Source organism: Dipodomys merriami, unplaced genomic scaffold (assembly GCF_024711535.1).
Source record: "Dipodomys merriami isolate MVZ:Mamm:240054 unplaced genomic scaffold, mDipMer1.0.p SCAF_213, whole genome shotgun sequence".
Classification (NCBI taxonomy): domain Eukaryota; kingdom Metazoa; phylum Chordata; class Mammalia; order Rodentia; family Heteromyidae; genus Dipodomys; species Dipodomys merriami.
Window position 1 is genome coordinate 303,931 of NW_027203527.1, and position 17,337 is coordinate 321,267.

Consider the following 17,337-nt stretch of genomic DNA (forward strand, 5'->3'; position numbering starts at 1 on the left):
AGAGTATCAAAGTTCAAGGCCAATCCAGGCAGAAAAATCCAAGAGACTCCATCTTCAAAATAACGCAAGAAAATCTGGAGGTGTATCTCAAGGGGCAGAGTACCAGCCAGGCAAGCACGAGACCCTCAGTTCAAATGTCAGTACTGGCAAGCAAAAAGAACTCCTGATTTGCTCTGAATTTTTATATTAGTTATGTATTTATATGTCACAATTCATGTTTAATAAACACTAATATGTTCTGTAGTTGTTTCATGAATACTTATTATTTTCCCAAGCCTACATTGTTTTTTCTATTCTCCACCGTGCCTATCCTGCCTTGACCTGAAACCTTTAAACAATTCCCCCATTATGATTTCTTCTAATGAAATTATCATTATAAATCAATTTTATGCATTTATATAAGGCTCCTAGCCATGAAAATACAGTACCCTGCAGAACATCTATATTTTAAAACAATAATAGAGTTCATCTTTGAACTGTATTTGGAAGTTGATATACCTTCTGTTAGGCAAAGTGGTTTTCTATAACCATGAACTGAATAATCCCCATGTCTCTATCATTGATTGAAGATACAAATAAAAATTAGGTTGACAGAATATAATTACTAAAGCTGGAGAATAAGCTTTAAGAAATTTGGGAAACCATTCCCAGTTCCTGCTGAAGATCCCATGGCTCACCACAACTAGTCAGAATCTTCACTTCCATGTGCCATCTTAAAGTCCTTCTTCTAGCCTTGTACCTCCAGGACAATAAAGCCCTCAAGCAGAAAGATTCACCAGGGAGTTTGGGGGGGGGGGGGTAAAGAGAGTTAACACTCAGAGGTTTCTAAACTATGATAGTTTTCTTGTTTTTTCATTGGTTGGTTTTGACATACTCATGAGATCTACTGGAAATACGCAAAGGAAGTATCACAATAGAGTCTAAAATAGCATCCTGTTTTTCTGTTTTCAGAAAACACTAACTAGCATTATGGAAGCATTGTTTAGAAATCCTTCTCTCAAGAATCTGACAGCTCTTCTTTGTGAATGTGGAAAATGAGATATAAGTATATATATATATATATATTATATATAAAATACATACTGATGAATTAAAACTAATTGCCTATTACTTAATTTTCTCCAAGATCATTTTTCTGAATGCCCCTAGATTAGATTTCTTTGCATATAAGTATACCCCTTGGTATTTTAGCCAGATCTGCCTATGCACTAATCATGTATGTGAAGATAAAGGTGAATTCTGAATTTGACTTGCAAACAGAAGCAATTGGACTTTACAGATACACTATGTCACAAGTCATAATGCATTGATAAATTTATATTTAAAATTTATGTCATTAGGCTGTTCATATTAAAGAGTTTTTTTTATTTATAAAAAATATGTTTTCCAAATGGGATACTAGAAAAGGTCTCCAGTAAGTTTCAGGATGAAAAAAGGTCCTGATTCTCTTTTTGCTCATCTGTTTTGAACTAATTCTCACTAATTCTGAACTTGTGAAGCTGGATAACAATTAGAAGGAAAAGAAATTAATATAAGTAGCCACCACTGTGTTGTTTCAAATTCACCTTCAACTTCTTTTTAATCAAATCGATGCCTAGTTTCTCAGTGATTTCCTTGCCTCCAACCCTTTACTTCCTGTCAAACAGCCGTGCACTATAGATAGCATGGCCAAATTCACTGTGAGTCCGTTCTTACTTGTTAAATTCTAAGATGTTCACATGAGAGGATTGTCCTTAACATTAACTGCTTCGGCATTACTAGTTAAGACATCTGAAAACATAAAGCCTCATAGTTTCTTACTTCAGACCAGTCCAAGGCCACCCACTGAGGTGGACAAGACTGGTTGTTGCAGGACTCTTTTTCCATAGGCCGGTGTGTCAAACAACCACTGTAGTCCAGCGTCTCCTCCTCAGAAGGGCCGATCTTCCTGATGCAGAGCACTGCCCGTGTGCGCATCCCACCATCACAGGTCTTGCTGCACTCCAACCAATCCCCAATGAACCACCTGAGCACGAAGCGGAAGAACACAGATAAGCATCTCTTCCGGGCATCCAGAGAGTTCTCAGTCAAGTGAAGGCACTTCTATGAAGGGTCTACATCCTTTTCCTAGAAAAGCTGACAGTTCCATGTTGGTTGATAAAAACAATGCGGAACGGAGGAGCCATACGGGAGACTATTGGTTATTTACTTGCCTTATGAAGCATAGCATTTGGCTTAGGAGCAGGTAGGCCCCAGGTTCCAATAAGCAATGTACTACTTGCTGTCATCAATGAATATGTTCATCATGCTCTTGGATATCAGAGAAAAGAACACAAAATTCATGAGGCTGAATTCCTCGCTGTTGCCCATACCTAAGGTTCATAATGCAGTATTGTAATAAGGAAAGTAAAATCTCAAGTGAGGTCAGAAGAGCCTGCTGCCTTACATAGTAGTATCCGATTGAGCCTGGTATCCTAAATTTAGCTCCCTAAGCCATAATGGCCTTTGCATCATCATTTGTGTTATTATCATTTGTTGAGGAAAATCAGCGTTTAGAAATAGGACAGTGAACTAATTTTTCAAACTTAGAACATATGTGTCAAAGTCTAGGTTTTTTCAAACTAAAATCCCGTTTTGGAATGCAAATTTAATCTTGAGTTTTAAACATTTAAACACGATCGTATTTTTTTTTTCTGTTAAATCATTTTCTAAAGGAGATTCAAAATGCTTTCTTTCTTTTTTTTTTTTTCCTTTTCTGTTTTCCACAGATGAACACAATCCCAAGTGGTTAGTACCATTTTTGGTCAGGATAAAAATGTGTACTGAGAATAATGACTTGCATGCCAGCCATAGTGAAACTGTGATTCAATTTGCAACAGTGATTTCATCACCGAGATTAGGGGATAAAACAGAAATGTGTCTAACTCAGCCACAAAAAGCTCAGTCATACCACTTCCAGCCATGATCTCATTAGGTCTCATAATGGAAGAGGGACGGAGACCTTCAAATTAAACACAGGTGCAAGCTGAGGGTACCAGCAGTGATTCAGGAGGTGCTGCTGTTCCTAGGGCACAGGGTCAGGGCCACCTCTGCCCTTTAACTCTTTGTCCTTTCTTTTCATGTGAACCATCTCTCCTTCAACTTGGAATATAGGGGGAAAAAAGTATTCATCATTCTCTCAATTTCCTTTCTGACTTTAATTTCAGGAATGACATTCAGTCTCTGATGCTCTTTATTATTCCTCATAATGCCCCTTACCATGTCTCTGAATGGATACCACATATCCTGGTTATTTAAAACATTCTGCAATCTCACCACCGCTTTTGATGCTCTTAGTTTCTCCACTTTCCTTTCTAGTTTAAATATGTCCTGATTTCTTCATCCTATGTACATGTTTGGTCCTCTAATGTCATTCTTTCTGTTTTTCTGCCTTCCTTTTCAGATTCAGTAATAGAAACCTGAACCCAGAAATTATCTTTGGAAATCTCAACTACTGAATCTTTATAACCTAAGCAGTCCCAAAGCTTGTTCTTTCCAAGCTCTTCCCAAAATTTAACGATCCTCACCAAGTGTCTGTATGCCCATTAACAATTTGGAGATTCATATTTGCAAGGTGGAAATCAGAGGAGTTTAGCGGGGCGCTGTGGCTCACACTTTTATCCTAGGGGAGACTAGATCAGAAGGATCATGATTGGAGGCCAGACCAGGCAAAACAAAGTTCATGAGATTCTTCCTCATCCCACAGCTGGGCACAATGACACACACCTGTCATCAGCAGCTGCGTGGGAAGCTGAAACTGGGAGTATCTCAGTTTCAGGCCAGCCCAAGCAAAAAAGTCTTCGAGACGCCATCTAAATGGGAGAAGCTGGGAATGATGGTAGGTGTCTGCTATCCCAACTATGGCAGAAAGTGAAAAGTTAGGAAGATCACCAGAGATGCATGTATTGGGGGTGGGGGAATCAAGACCCAATCGCAAAAACAAACAACAAAAACCAAAAGTATACAAAGAAATATGCCTGGAAGTGTGGCTCGGGGGTAGAGCATCTGCCTTCAAGCAGAGTACCTAAGTTTCAGGAAAGAGAGAGAAAGAGAGAGTAAGTGTCTTTCTGTACTCTATATAAGCCATCTCAGTCTCTAATTATACTAACAATAATATTGGGAGAATGAAATAAGAGAGATGCTATGGAAAATGTTCTTTCAAACTTGATAAACCAGAATATTTTTTATCAGAGACACCATACAACCAGACTATTAGTTTTGCTTTGATAAAGGAAAATGACACAGTGTATAAAAATAAACTTATTAAATATTGGATGGGGGATTGACTTCCCAGACGAGAATGAAACTGTGGCTCAAATGGTAGAGTACTAGCCTTGAGCAAAAAGTCAAAGGAGCAGAGTTCAGGCTCCAAGTACAAACCACAGTACTGGCACCAGAAATTTAAAAAACCTTAAGAATTTTCTAACATCTTTGAGAGATTCAATTATATAACCTTTTGTTTATTAAAACTTTTGTAGGTGTTAGTCTTATTAATTAATTAATTTATTTATTATTGTAGTACCAGATATTGAATTCAGGATCCCACAGATATTAAGCCAATTCATGGAGCCATGTCCTCAGTCTAATTTTAAAATAATGTTTAGGCCAAGGGATGTGTCTCATTAGCAGAGTGCTTATCTATGTGCATGAAGCCCTTGCTTTGATCTATAACTAAAAAAAGCCAAAAACAAAATGTTGTAAAATATTTTTTAGTAATATTTTCATAGATCCTATGGTTTCTCTCATTTGTAGTAATTAGTATATGTCTAGGATAGTCTAGCAGAGGGGCAGAATAGCTTAATAACTATGTGCTTATGACCATATAAGATGATGCTAAGCGAAATGAACTCCAAGATATGGAAACAAGTTTTTCTTTGTTGTTTTAATGTACTGTGTGATTTCTTTTTTCTTTTGTGTTTTTCCCCCTGTGGTTTATCCCCTGTTGGCACTCTATTTGATTTTGGTACCCTGGGTAGTGTATACATTTACCTAAATTAGGGAAGGGAAGGAAAACAACAAAATGGTGAGACAAAGGACAAAGGGGAAACTAATGCAACAGCAATACTCTCAAGACAATTGGAAATGAACTGTACAACTTGAAATGGGGTTTGGGGGAGAGGGAAAGTGGGAGCAAATGAGGGAGGGAGTAGCAAGTTCAACCAGAAATATACTCACTACCTTACATATGTAACTGTAACCCCTCTGTACATCATCTTGACAATAAAATTTTAAAAAGCAAAAGAAAATGTGGTATATATACACAATGGAATTCTATGCTTCTATCAGAAAGAATGACATTGCCCCATTCATAAGGAAATGGAAAGACTTGGGGAAAAATCATATTAAGTGAAGCAAACCAGACCCAAAGAAACACAGGCTGGCTGCTTGGTTTCCCTCATTTGTAATAATTAGTATTTGCCTAGGATAGTTCTAGCAGAGGATCACACTAGCTCAATAGCTATGTACATATCCCCTTATAAAATGAGGCTAAGTGAAATGAACTACAAGATAAGGAAACAAGAGGTTTTGTTTTTTTGTTTTGTTTCTAGTGTTTTAGTGTACTATATGCAGTTATTTCCTTTTGTTTTTTTTTATTCTGGCACCCTTTGTATTGTATATAAGCTTACCTGATTTGGGGATGGGAAGGAGAATCACTGAAATGCTGAGACAAAGGACAAAGGGTGAACCAATGAATGCAACAGCAATACTCACAAGACACCATGTTGGAAATGAACTTTACATCTTGGGGCAGGGGAGTGGGAAGAAATGAGGGAGGGGGTAGCAATATTCAACAAGAAATGTACTCATTTCCTTATTCATGTAACTGTAATCCCTTTGTACATCACCTTTACAATAAAAAAAATCTAGAAAAAAATTAGTATGAAAAAGAAGTTATTCCTCAGCTACTTGGAGAGTGAAACTAATATTAAGAGGATCTCTAACTTATCCTATGCTGTATGTTTTATTAAAAAAATCAATACCATAAACTCTGAAATGGCAGCAATGAGAATGTGTCAATGAAGCAAGCAAAACTCGACATATGAAAGCGCCACAAGATACTTGGTTTGAAACTTACAATGTTCGCAATGTCTGGGAGAATGAGAAAAACATCACTGGAGATTAAATGCCCTCATCTGGGAAATTATGACAGTTGGCTGAGATGATGTCTATGATCCTTCCTAGGTCTTAAATTCTGGAGTTTTTATAGAGGACGCTGATGAATCCATTTTAAAACTTAACAAACTATAGTTGTCCATGGGTGAGGTTCAATGATTTCAAAATAATTGTCAAATATTATATCATAAAAAATACCATTGAAGAAAACCTAGCCCCAGTATAAATTTTTTCCCACCCTTGGCTTCTTTAACACTTTTGCTTATAATTCTCTTATTTTGCTTGTAATGGTTTGTCTGGTCATATAGTTATTTTTATATGCACTTGAAAATTGTTAGGAACCTAATGTACAGTGCTTTGTATTTTGCAGTTGATTAATTCATGTTTAAAACTTTTGTTCACAGTATTATCATAATGTATAGCTTATTGTTTAATGTCTCCAGTTTTCACAAATATAAAAAAGCACAGCATCATATAGAAATATTTGTATTCAAGAATTCTTCACATGAGGTCATTTGTAGAAATAATCTTGCTATTCAAATGCATCACGGGAAAAACCAAACTCCTGGCCTTTCTTTTTGGTCTCCAACCTATTAGTGCTTCCTTTCCTTAAGGAGGATCATAGCTTCCCATCAGTTATCTCTTTTTTTAAAAAATTACTTTGCTTTGTCTCAGTGTGTAGCTCAGGCCGGCCTCAAACTTGCAATCTTCCTGTTTCACTTTGAGTGCTGGGATTACAGTATGCACCCCAAACCTAGCTCTATCAGTCAAATACTGTAATATCAACTCCTCCCTTCCCTTTCCCAATTATTTAGGCTTATGTCATGAATTCCATTGTATTCACTCATGGTCAGCTTACAACCTGGACTACTATACTCTTTCTCATAAAAAGCTGATGCTATGAGCATATTAATTTTCCCCAGAAAGACTTCTGCTGATCCTTCAAAGTTTTCCAAATAACACTACTCTTGTTTTTCTATCAATGGTTCTTTTGTCTATTCTTCCAAGTCTCCTGTCATTTTCATTATACAATGCAATTATAAATCTTACTGTCTTCTATGTTTCTATATTGTACTTAGAAATGCTTTCAATATAACTTAAGATACTTGAAATATTTGCATATTTGAAAAGATACTTTTTGATGAAAGTATCATTTGGGGTTTTTAATTAATGGTCTTGCAAAATAATGCTATGTGAAAATACAGATTCCTTCCTCAAATCAAAAGAACATTTGTCAGGTAGAATAAAGTTTATATTAAAGGAAGAAAGAAACCTTACAAGAGGTGAGACATTTCTAAATATCCTACCAATGAAAGAAATAGAAGTTTTAAAGTTTTCCCATGTAATATTTTAAAAGAAAAAAAAAAACCAGATGAACTGTCATAAATAATATGGAAGATATATAGAAACTAGAGAAAATATTTGTAAAACAAGTAAAAGTTACTTTAATACATCAAAAGTTCATTAAAAATAAGTAGCAAGGCCAAGTGCTAGTTACCCACACCTAGCTTCTCACGTCCTAGCTACTCAGGAGTCAGAGATTAGATGGAGTTAAGTTCAGGCACAGCCTAGATAGGAAGTTCCCAAGACTTCATCTCAACTACGTGTCATCTCCAGTGACATAAGGAAGCACAAGTTGGAGGACCACAAGCCAGGTTGTGATCAGAAGACTGCAGTTCACAACAATGTCCATGAGACCCCATCTTAAAAGAAAATGCTGAGTGTGGTGGTACATGTCTATCATCCTATCTAAGAAGTATAAATACAATCACAGTCTAGGCTGGGTCATAGCAAAAAAGGTGACCTTATCTCAAAAAAATACAAAACCAAAACTAGCACAAAAGGGCTAGAGTCAAGGCTCAAGATGTAAAGTACTTGTCTAGCCTACATGAGACTCTGAGGTCAAATCCCAGTACTACAAAAAAAAAAAAAAAAAAAAAAACCCTAAAAAGAAAAGTTAAATACAAAAGAAAATATACAAGTGGCCAGTGAACATAAGTTTATAATGTTCAGTCTCATTAACAATCAAAGAAATGAAAAATATAGCGGAGCAGATATCTGATATTTTTTGCCCTCATAAAATAGTCAAGGGATATAAAAATAGTAATACCCAGTGTCCAGCCAGGCAATGGAACCCTTATGTCTTGTTAGTGGGAGTACACAATCATACAGTCTTTCTGAAGAGCAATATGACAATGTGTCTGAAAGATTTGAACCAGAAATTCCATTCCAACTTATTTTTCATAAAGACATAATATGGACAGTTCAGTTTCAGGCAGATAATAGTTAGTGCTATGGTTATTACAGGAGATTCAAGGCCAGAATATAGCCAAAATTGGGCAACTGTGAAATACCAGTTTAAATAAACAATAACATATCTTCTAAACACTGTCATAGATACTTAATGTTCAAATTATTTGGAGATCTGACTACAAATAATCATATGTATAATAAATTCTGTTCGGTATACATACTTATACATATGTAGAAAAAAGACGAAAGATACATTTATTAATAGTAATATTGTTTACCACACCATCATTTGAAACAGAGCATGTCTACTTTCTTTTACATTCATATAAATTCTTATTAAATCGCTGTATCTATTATTTTATCCCTAAAATTGCAATGTCTACTGGAACTCTTGTGGTTGTCATAGTATGAGTTGAAAAGAATAAATAAGAAATTAAAAAGGAACTAAACTATAGACTGATGTTTTACATTTAAAATATGTACCTTTAAATGTTCCAAAAAAAGAAAAAACTGTCAGACTAAATTGTTCTCTTTCTTGCATATTCCCTTGATCTTTCCTTTTTGAATTTCCTTTTTACTTCCAAACTTAATTTCATTTAACAGGAAAGGAGATAGGGAACTTAATTTTAATCGTGCATATTAACATTTTCTTCAACTGTTAAAATAAAAAAATCACTGGATGGGATACAGTGAGCAATGACTGAAATCTCTAAGGACACAGGACATTTAATCATGTAAGCGTGAACAAATAAAAAATATTAGGTCAAAATAAAACAGGGTAACCAGTTCTATTCAGATGTCTTAAATGGTTGATAAAATACCAAGCAGGACATTTTATGATTTAAAGTCTTGAGTATTAACAAATAAACTTGGTACATTGCAACTTCACAATTGCATGAAAAATATCCTAAGTTATTGGAAACATGAGAGGATACAAAATTAGCTCATGGATTTTGAGCATCACTTTGTTTTGCATAACGAAAGCTATTTTAGGTAGTAAAAAACTTATTTTTAGATAAGTTTATAAAGATAATTGGCAGGAAAGAGGAAAATGCAAAAAATAACTGGTAGAACATATAATAAATTATAGTTCCATATTTTTCCATTTCTGAATTTTAAGGAGTTGAATGGTGACCACATTTTTAAAAAAGGATATACATAAAATTCAAAACCTTAAAGTAAAACCTTTTTATAATTCTAGTCTTGTGCTCCTTGCTTGGTAGCTACTATACTAAATCACTTCATAAGACTAAGTAAAAATCCTGACTTTGGAAAAAATTGAAGTTCATAAGGCATTATGGTTTTGAAACAAATAAATAAAATGTCCCTGGCTTTACCCATATGGGGGGCTTTAAGATAAGTGTGTGTGTGTGTGTGTGTGTGTGTGTGTGTGTGTGTGTGTGTGTGTGTAATATACATGTACATGTATATATAACTTACTATAGATCCCAAGTTTTTGTAACTCTACTGTGGTCATTTTTGGAAAAAAGCATGACTTCATTATAAAGTATTCCTCTACAGTTCTAAAGGGCTTGGGGCATATACCTTCATTTGTTTACTCTTTTTATCCTTTTTATCAATGTCATGATTGGATAATTAGCCAAAGGATTAATGGCTAATCTGATTTCCCAAACAACAATGAAATGCTATGAAGTTCAGCATCCATCATGATCAGAATTAGCAGCCTGGTCTTTCTTCATGTAATTATTGTCTTTGCTCAATCAAGAAACCTTTTTATTCTTCTAGATCACAGCACGTGTTGGACAGCAGGTCTCATTCTAAAGCCATCATTAAAATGACTGGCTTTCTCCGGGGTGCTTCCCTTTACAGTGAGGTATAACTGCTATGTCAGTTATAATTGCTGACATAGCAATTACAGCGAGAATGAGTCTCAAGTATACATCGCTGTTCCTGCACCCAACACTCAGGAGATGGGATACCTCAAATAATGGAACATAAAACTGGGTTAGCAAGCTAAAGCACTGATATTCCATTCTGGAGCTTTTCTAAATCATATAAAAATCTTTAGGACTTTAGATACATTCCTGGAAAAGTCAGGAGTGCAAGAAAATCATTCTCTTTTGATAAAATTAGACATTATTTTATCTATCATCAAGAAAGGAGGGAAATGAGTGCTACAGTTGTAAGGCAACATCTTTTGCAAAGTGAAAACTATTTATAGATGTTAAAATGTGACATGTGTGCCTTAGGATTTTTTTTTAATATGTGTAAGACAACATAAATTCAGCAGGCTGAGGACCTGCAAGGAAGCACAGAGTTCTTTAGGAAGTCTCAGTGCTAGAAGAGGCTGAGAAATTCAAATGCAGCTAGAGAAACAGGCTAGAGACATTCACCCAGGCTCCCAGCTTGAACTGCATCTTGTTTGATTCAGAGAATACAAAGATAACCACCCAAATTTTCACAAATGTGTTCACCTGTACATTGTGAGCCCCTGTGAAAGGTCCTTGATTTGGGGGAGGAGAGCATTCAGGTGTTCCACTTTACTTGAAACCCTTTGGCAGATATGGCTTAGAATTGATGCCATAAAATCATTTCCAGTACTGTGGCAGGACCAAATTCTTTCAAGCAGTTAATAACTGAAACCAATGTGCACATAGGAATCTTTGCTAGGTAAAAAAGTCATCAGTATTCTATCTCCTATGTTGTTTCTTCTCTTTTTCATCCCCATTAATTTGTATCACAGAATATGCTTCCGGGTGTGAATATATAATATTTCTTCTCTTTGTAACTGAAGAAAGTTAATTCTCCTTTCTCTCTGTTACTTACTCAGGTGGGCAGGGCTCCGTGTTGCAGGCTCTTTGATTTTCTGGTGGCTTACTGTCAGGATCACAATAGTTGTGCTGGACAATAGAGTTGTCATCTAGCCTTTTGCACACTACTTCCTGTCTTTGGACACCTAGAAGAAAGGAAAGCATCATTAGCTGTAGAGCAGTTTACTTTCTAAAAAGTTAGGTCTGCTAGCTTTCCACTGTGTGGAATGAACCTCACTGGATCGCTGCTGTCTGAGCTGTGCCAGAAACACTTGACTGCTTCTCTAAAAAGGAGAAAAGTCCTGGTCATTATATTGAAAAATTAGGAAAAAATGGTTGTGTTTATATTTAGAAAAATAACATTCGTGCTTCCATTTGTATATTCTTCTTCTTCGTGCTTTCCCTAAAAACAAACTTGAACTTCCCCAAATATCGTGATATAAATGTATGATTGTAATTTCAATGTAAAACAATGGCTACATATTAAAAAATAAAACAAGAAACCAGGTGCTAGTGGCTCATGCCTGTAATCCTACCTACTCAGGAGGCTGAGATCTGAGGATTGCAGTTGAAGCCAGCCCAGGGAGGAAAGGCTGTAAGACTCTTATTTACCATTAACCACAAAAACAAAACAAAACAAAACAAAAAACCAACTTGAAGTGGTTAGAGCATGAGCCTTGAGCACTGAAGCTCAGGGACAGCACCAAGGCCCTGAGTTCAAGCCTCAGGACTGACACAAAAATAAATAAATAAGAGGGACCAGTTTACTTTTTGACATTTTTTGACAAGTTCCATCAATTTAGTCTTTGTTAGGAACACATCACATCTATATGTTTCATCTTTTCCTCCCATTTACACACATATCTCTCTAAAAGCCCGTGGAGTTTGTGCTTTAAAGATTGGAGTGAGCCTCTTGTGAGCTGTAAGCAACTAATCTGTATTGTCTAAAAGAGTTGATTATATTGTATCAATGTCAAGGAGACACATACACAGTTCATTCAAATCTTAATTTATGAATTCTTACCTTGTTCTTAAAAAATTTAGTCCATATGACTTGTTGAGCACAACTAAAATATTCTCATTACAGAATGTCTAAAATTCTAAACACACGGTTCTTATTTATTGGCAAAGATATCAATTATATTTTGCTTGCATTTCACATAATTCAGACATACAACATATACTCTTGGTATACACTTTGCATACACTTCTTTTCTCTCTCATATCAAGGAATCAAAAGTAGGAGACAGATATAGCTTGACTAAAGAGAAAAAAACATCTAACAACCAGAAAGCACTTAATGTTTCAGATCACATAGATAGGTTACTTTTAGAAAAGCAAACAAAAGTACAATCTAATCTGTCCTTCTAATCATTAACCTCAGCCTTATAAATAGGCAAGTTAAATTACTCAACAAGAATTGTAAAATTTATATGAACAGTACTCTGGAAACCACAGATTTGCACCTAGCTAAACTCACACACAAACAAAATCCTTCAGGTTTTTTCCTCTTTCTTTTCTTTCAGTTATTTTTAAGATATCATTTCCTCCAAAAAAAAAGAAAAGAAAAAGATAAAACAGTTCACTTACAAAAATCAGAGAATCTGCGTGAAACAGTAACATTTGGTAAAGGAAAGAAACTGAAGAGCTAGGCACCAAGTGCTTTCCCCAATCTCCCTTACAAGTCACGGCCATTACGGTAGCGTTGTCATGTGATGTGCACCCATAAGGCTTTTGAATTTAAAGGCTGACAATGAAAACTACTAACCACCAAGTATATGAGACAGAGATCCTATAGCCTCCATGGTAGTTGTCAATTGTTGAAAATAGTCTTTTTTCCAAGACTCTTCCTGGTCACCTTTTTAAGTTTTACTAAATTTAGAAGTCTAAAATATAGCCAACAATTTCACTGGAAAAATATCTTAAAATTATATACTGTACTGAGTCCCTCCAAACCCCCTGAATGGGCTAAATGACTCAGTGCATACGATGACAAGAGTTTGGAATTTTTTTAACTATTAAACTTTAGATTTTTGAGGGAAGAATGACTCACTTAAAGGCATGGCTACGATCCACGCACAGATGTTCCTGATACTCATCAGTTTACCTCCCCATTGTGTCATCCAGTGGGCAGATAACTGAATCCATGTGGTCCTCCCTGATAGATAGCTCTACCGTTAGTCACAGAATTCAGCTACCAACGGCAGCTACAGGAGTGGATCAGAGCCTCCACACACTCTGGTTCAATGTTTTGCTTGTACCAGAAAGAATAAGGGATTGTTTTTATAAGTTAGCAAGTTTATTTTTTTTAATCTTTCAAATATGTCTATACTTGAAACAAGAATGTTGGCATTCAGTTCACTTGTTGTTTCTCAGAAAAGGAAAAACATATTCAGCATTTGAAAATGGAACTGTTGTTGCTTTGTTTCAATGACGGAAACATTAAGTCATCACCAGAGGTTAAGGTAAAATCTTACTTTTTTTGGGTGCCAGACCTCGGGTTTGAACACAGGGCCTAGGCACTGTCCCTGAGTTTGTTTGTTTGTTTTTGGTTCAAGTCTAGTGTCCTATCACCAGAATCATAGCTCCACTTCTGGCTTTTGGCAGTCTGATGGACTTTGTTGCCCAGGCTGGCAGCACAATCCACAGAGCTCAGGCTCCTGAGAGCCACCAGCACGCCGGCTCATAACCTTAGTTTTTAAAAAGCTGATTCTAGAAATGTTATAAGGATTATAATTACAATTATTAAATGTGTAATGCAAAAGCAGAACCTCTTCAACTTGAATCCTGGATGAGATGTTAATATACTTAGTAGAAATTTATATTTCATTTTAAGTTGAATTCTAGCCACGCATATCGCCAAAAAATTGTCCTAGATAAAATTTTGGAAAATACATAAAACCACAAGACACAAAATAAAAATTATCAATAGTTCCATATTTTTCCTCAAGACTTTTACATTTTTTCCTTTTTTATTTATTTTGTTTATCGTCAAGGTGATATACAGAGGGGTTACAGTTACCTAAGTAAGGTAATAAGTACATTTCTTGCCAAACTCGTTACCCCTTCCCTCATTTAAGAGTTATTTTGTTATTGGAGAGATACAGGTTTAAAAAAATTGCATACATACACAAACTAAACTACCAGCTGAATGGGGGTGGCAGGTCATTCATTCATTCAACAGATAATAGCTACTAAATAAAAGCATTATGCTTATTATAAGATACTGGACTATGTGGTAAGAACTACAAACAGACTTAAATTTGCCAATGCCTTCCAGATGTCTTAAAAAATAGAAATTGAGAATATTTCTGGGTTTATTCCAGAAATTATTTCAGACTATTTTTTATGAAGTAAAAAATAAAGTCCTTGAAAGGACAGCTGAAAGTGTTCTACACTTTATGAAGATATTTTTCTTTGCATTCATCTTTTATTAATTTTCTTCTAAACTGTTATATTAGACAATGTGGTATTTCACACTCAAGAACTGTCTATACTAGTAATCTATTCCAAATCTTCTTACAACACTACTATTTTCCTCTAACAGTGCACAAATTTCCTTCCAACTTTTACCCTAAGACCTGGCAGGATCACAATTTCTTTTTTTCTACTTTGTTTTTAAGTTAGTAACAACAAGATATCAATAAATGAATGTACCTACATGGATGGATTTTTTAAACACATACTTTTAAATCAAGGCAAATTGCAGCTTTGAACTTTATAAAGTAGAAAATACAGATCAACTGGAAATAATCTAAGTGAACAAGAAAAATGGAATTTAGAAATTTGATTAGTGTCTGTACATAGCTTCTTTAAAAGTAGTCTGTGAAACATTGCTAAGTTGATTTTAAACCCTGTTGGGAATAATTACATCCAGTAAACAAAACCACTATGTTTTCAAATCAAAAGACTTATAGTTTATAAGCAAAACAACATAAAATGTCCACATAGTCAATCAGTATACATCTAATCAAAAACAAAATTCTAGTGGCTTAGTGTCCATATTCCCTGGAGATAGGCAGATGTTTTACTAAATTTAATTGGCCAAATTTTAAAATGCACTGCTTTATTTATAAACCTCTAAAGTTACTGGCATGCCAACTGTATATGTATTTTTCTTTGATGGAATTCTTTATTGTTTTATAAAAGTAATGATTTCATATTAAAAATGTTGTTAGAAACTTAACCTTTGTAAAAATTTGTTTGTTTGTTTTTGTGTATGTCCTGGGGCTTGAATGCAGGGCCTAGGTGCTAACCTTGAGGTTTTTTGCTCAAGGCTAGCACTCTACCACTTGAAGCACAGAACTACTTTTGACTTTTTGGTGGTTAGTTTAAGATGAGTCTCAGAAACTTTCCTGCCCAACCTGTCTTTGGACCAAAGTCCTCAGATCTCAGTTTCCTGAGTAGTTAGGATTGGAGACAGGTGTAAGCCACTGGTGATTTAATGATTCTTAGCCCAGAAATTTTCCCCTTGGACTAGAGATGTAGCTCAGTGGAAGTGTCCCCTAACAACTGCAAGACAATAGCTTCAGTCCTCAGCACTGAGGAAAAACAAAAGCAAAAGAAAACAACAATTCTCACTTTTTCTGTGGGTGTATTTGGTCCTATATTTACTTTTCTTCTAATAGTTAAGATCTATTTTCCCACCAAATCCTTTTTTGTACAATGGAAAGATCCAGTTGAATCACTGATCTAGCAAGCTATGGTTTTTAATGGCATTTTGAAAGAGGAAAAAGAGCAAGAAATACAGAAATACAGAACTGAATGGATTCCCTCACTTATTGTTCTTATTGTAGGAGGTGGTGATGGATGGTTCCAGTGAGAAAACTGCACAGTCCTGAGGCCAATCCTGAATGAAGACTTCAGAGACCTTCATGTCTTGCCTCTTTTCTAGTATCTTTCATGCTCCTCTCATAAGTTGCCAATGTTCCCATGAGACCCTCCCACCCTATCTTCTTTCAGAGAAATACTTTAATAAACCCCACTTTTGACACACTATTCAGCAATATATTGTTTTGCTCAGGACAGTTCACCATTATATAACAGAAAGAAGAAAATGTTCAGGAATCACTGCTTGAAAAGGTGAGAGGTGTTAACTAAAGAAATACAAAGGGGTGGGAGTGGTTAATTAAGGGCAGGGAAAGAGTTGAGTCTTGTTCATTCTACTCATAAAGCCTGACATAGGTTGGAGGCATCCAAGTGAGAAATTAGAGCTACAAAGGAGTGAGGAAAACGAAAGAATGAATTATAAATGTATCTTTGGGACTGATGGGTAACTAACGTCTGAATCACTGAACTTAGTGTCAACGCATTTCATTTCTACCCAAAACACTTTTTTTTTTTTTTTCTGAGAGTAATGGGAATGAGAGCTATACTACAAATGTTGCTGGTGCCTAAGGCACTAATTTGCATCCAAAGTGGTTAGCAATCAAGGGATACTATACTATATAACCACACTACACAGAGCATATGGCCAGTGATATTCATTCAGTCCAAATCGTCAGTACAGATATCATCAAAACAGTGACAAATGCCAGGAAATTAAAGAAAAAAATTCTCTCTGCCTTTCACTGCTGGAATCTGGCTGTTGTTCTTCATGATTATTGGCCAGACACAAGCATTTACAGGGCAGTGCAAAGCCCATCTGCCTTGGATCTAACAGCTGGCACCCAGGGTACCAATCAACAACATCCATATGGCTTCCTTCGTCTGAAGATCCTCTTACTAGTTTTTATCTTTCAAAGATTCTCTTCTCTGCTTTCCCAGCAAAAGTAAATGTCCCAAGGAAATGTAGAGTGGCCAAAAGGAAACTATGACTCTAAAAATACTGTATTTTTCTAAAGCACTTGTGTGTACTAATGATAAGGTAGAATGGGGCTTCCATCTGTATTTAAGACATGATTTTCATTACCACAAGGAAAAAAGTAAGACAGCCTTGATCTCAATGAAAAGGGGGGGCGGGGAAGGGCCGGGTAGATAAAGTAATTGCCATTACAGTTATATTGCATGATGACTATACCTTATCTAATGAAATCCTTCATGTTCAGAACTAATATATTTTGCTTTATACCCTCCCATTATTTTGTTCTGCTGTACAAAATGATTTACCTTTCCCAGTTATTATTAATTTTAAGAACTCTCTATGGTTAATGACTATGATGTTATTCCCTTTTACTTTATT

At 35.6% G+C, this 17,337-nt stretch overlaps 1 protein-coding gene across 2 annotated transcripts in view; it reads right to left on the reverse strand.

Moving 5' to 3' along the window:
• The window catches only part of LOC138834374 (A disintegrin and metalloproteinase with thrombospondin motifs 6), a 209,452-nt gene that overhangs the window by 27,024 nt on the left and 165,091 nt on the right, over positions 1-17,337 (reverse strand). For both annotated transcript variants that reach the window (XM_070032999.1, XM_070033000.1), the window contains exons 21-22: positions 11,173-11,302; positions 1,801-2,005 (exon numbers count right to left, since the gene is read on the reverse strand). In XM_070032999.1, the coding sequence (XP_069889100.1) occupies positions 1,801-2,005; positions 11,173-11,302 (335 nt within the window). The remainder of the gene's footprint in view (positions 1-1,800; positions 2,006-11,172; positions 11,303-17,337) is intronic.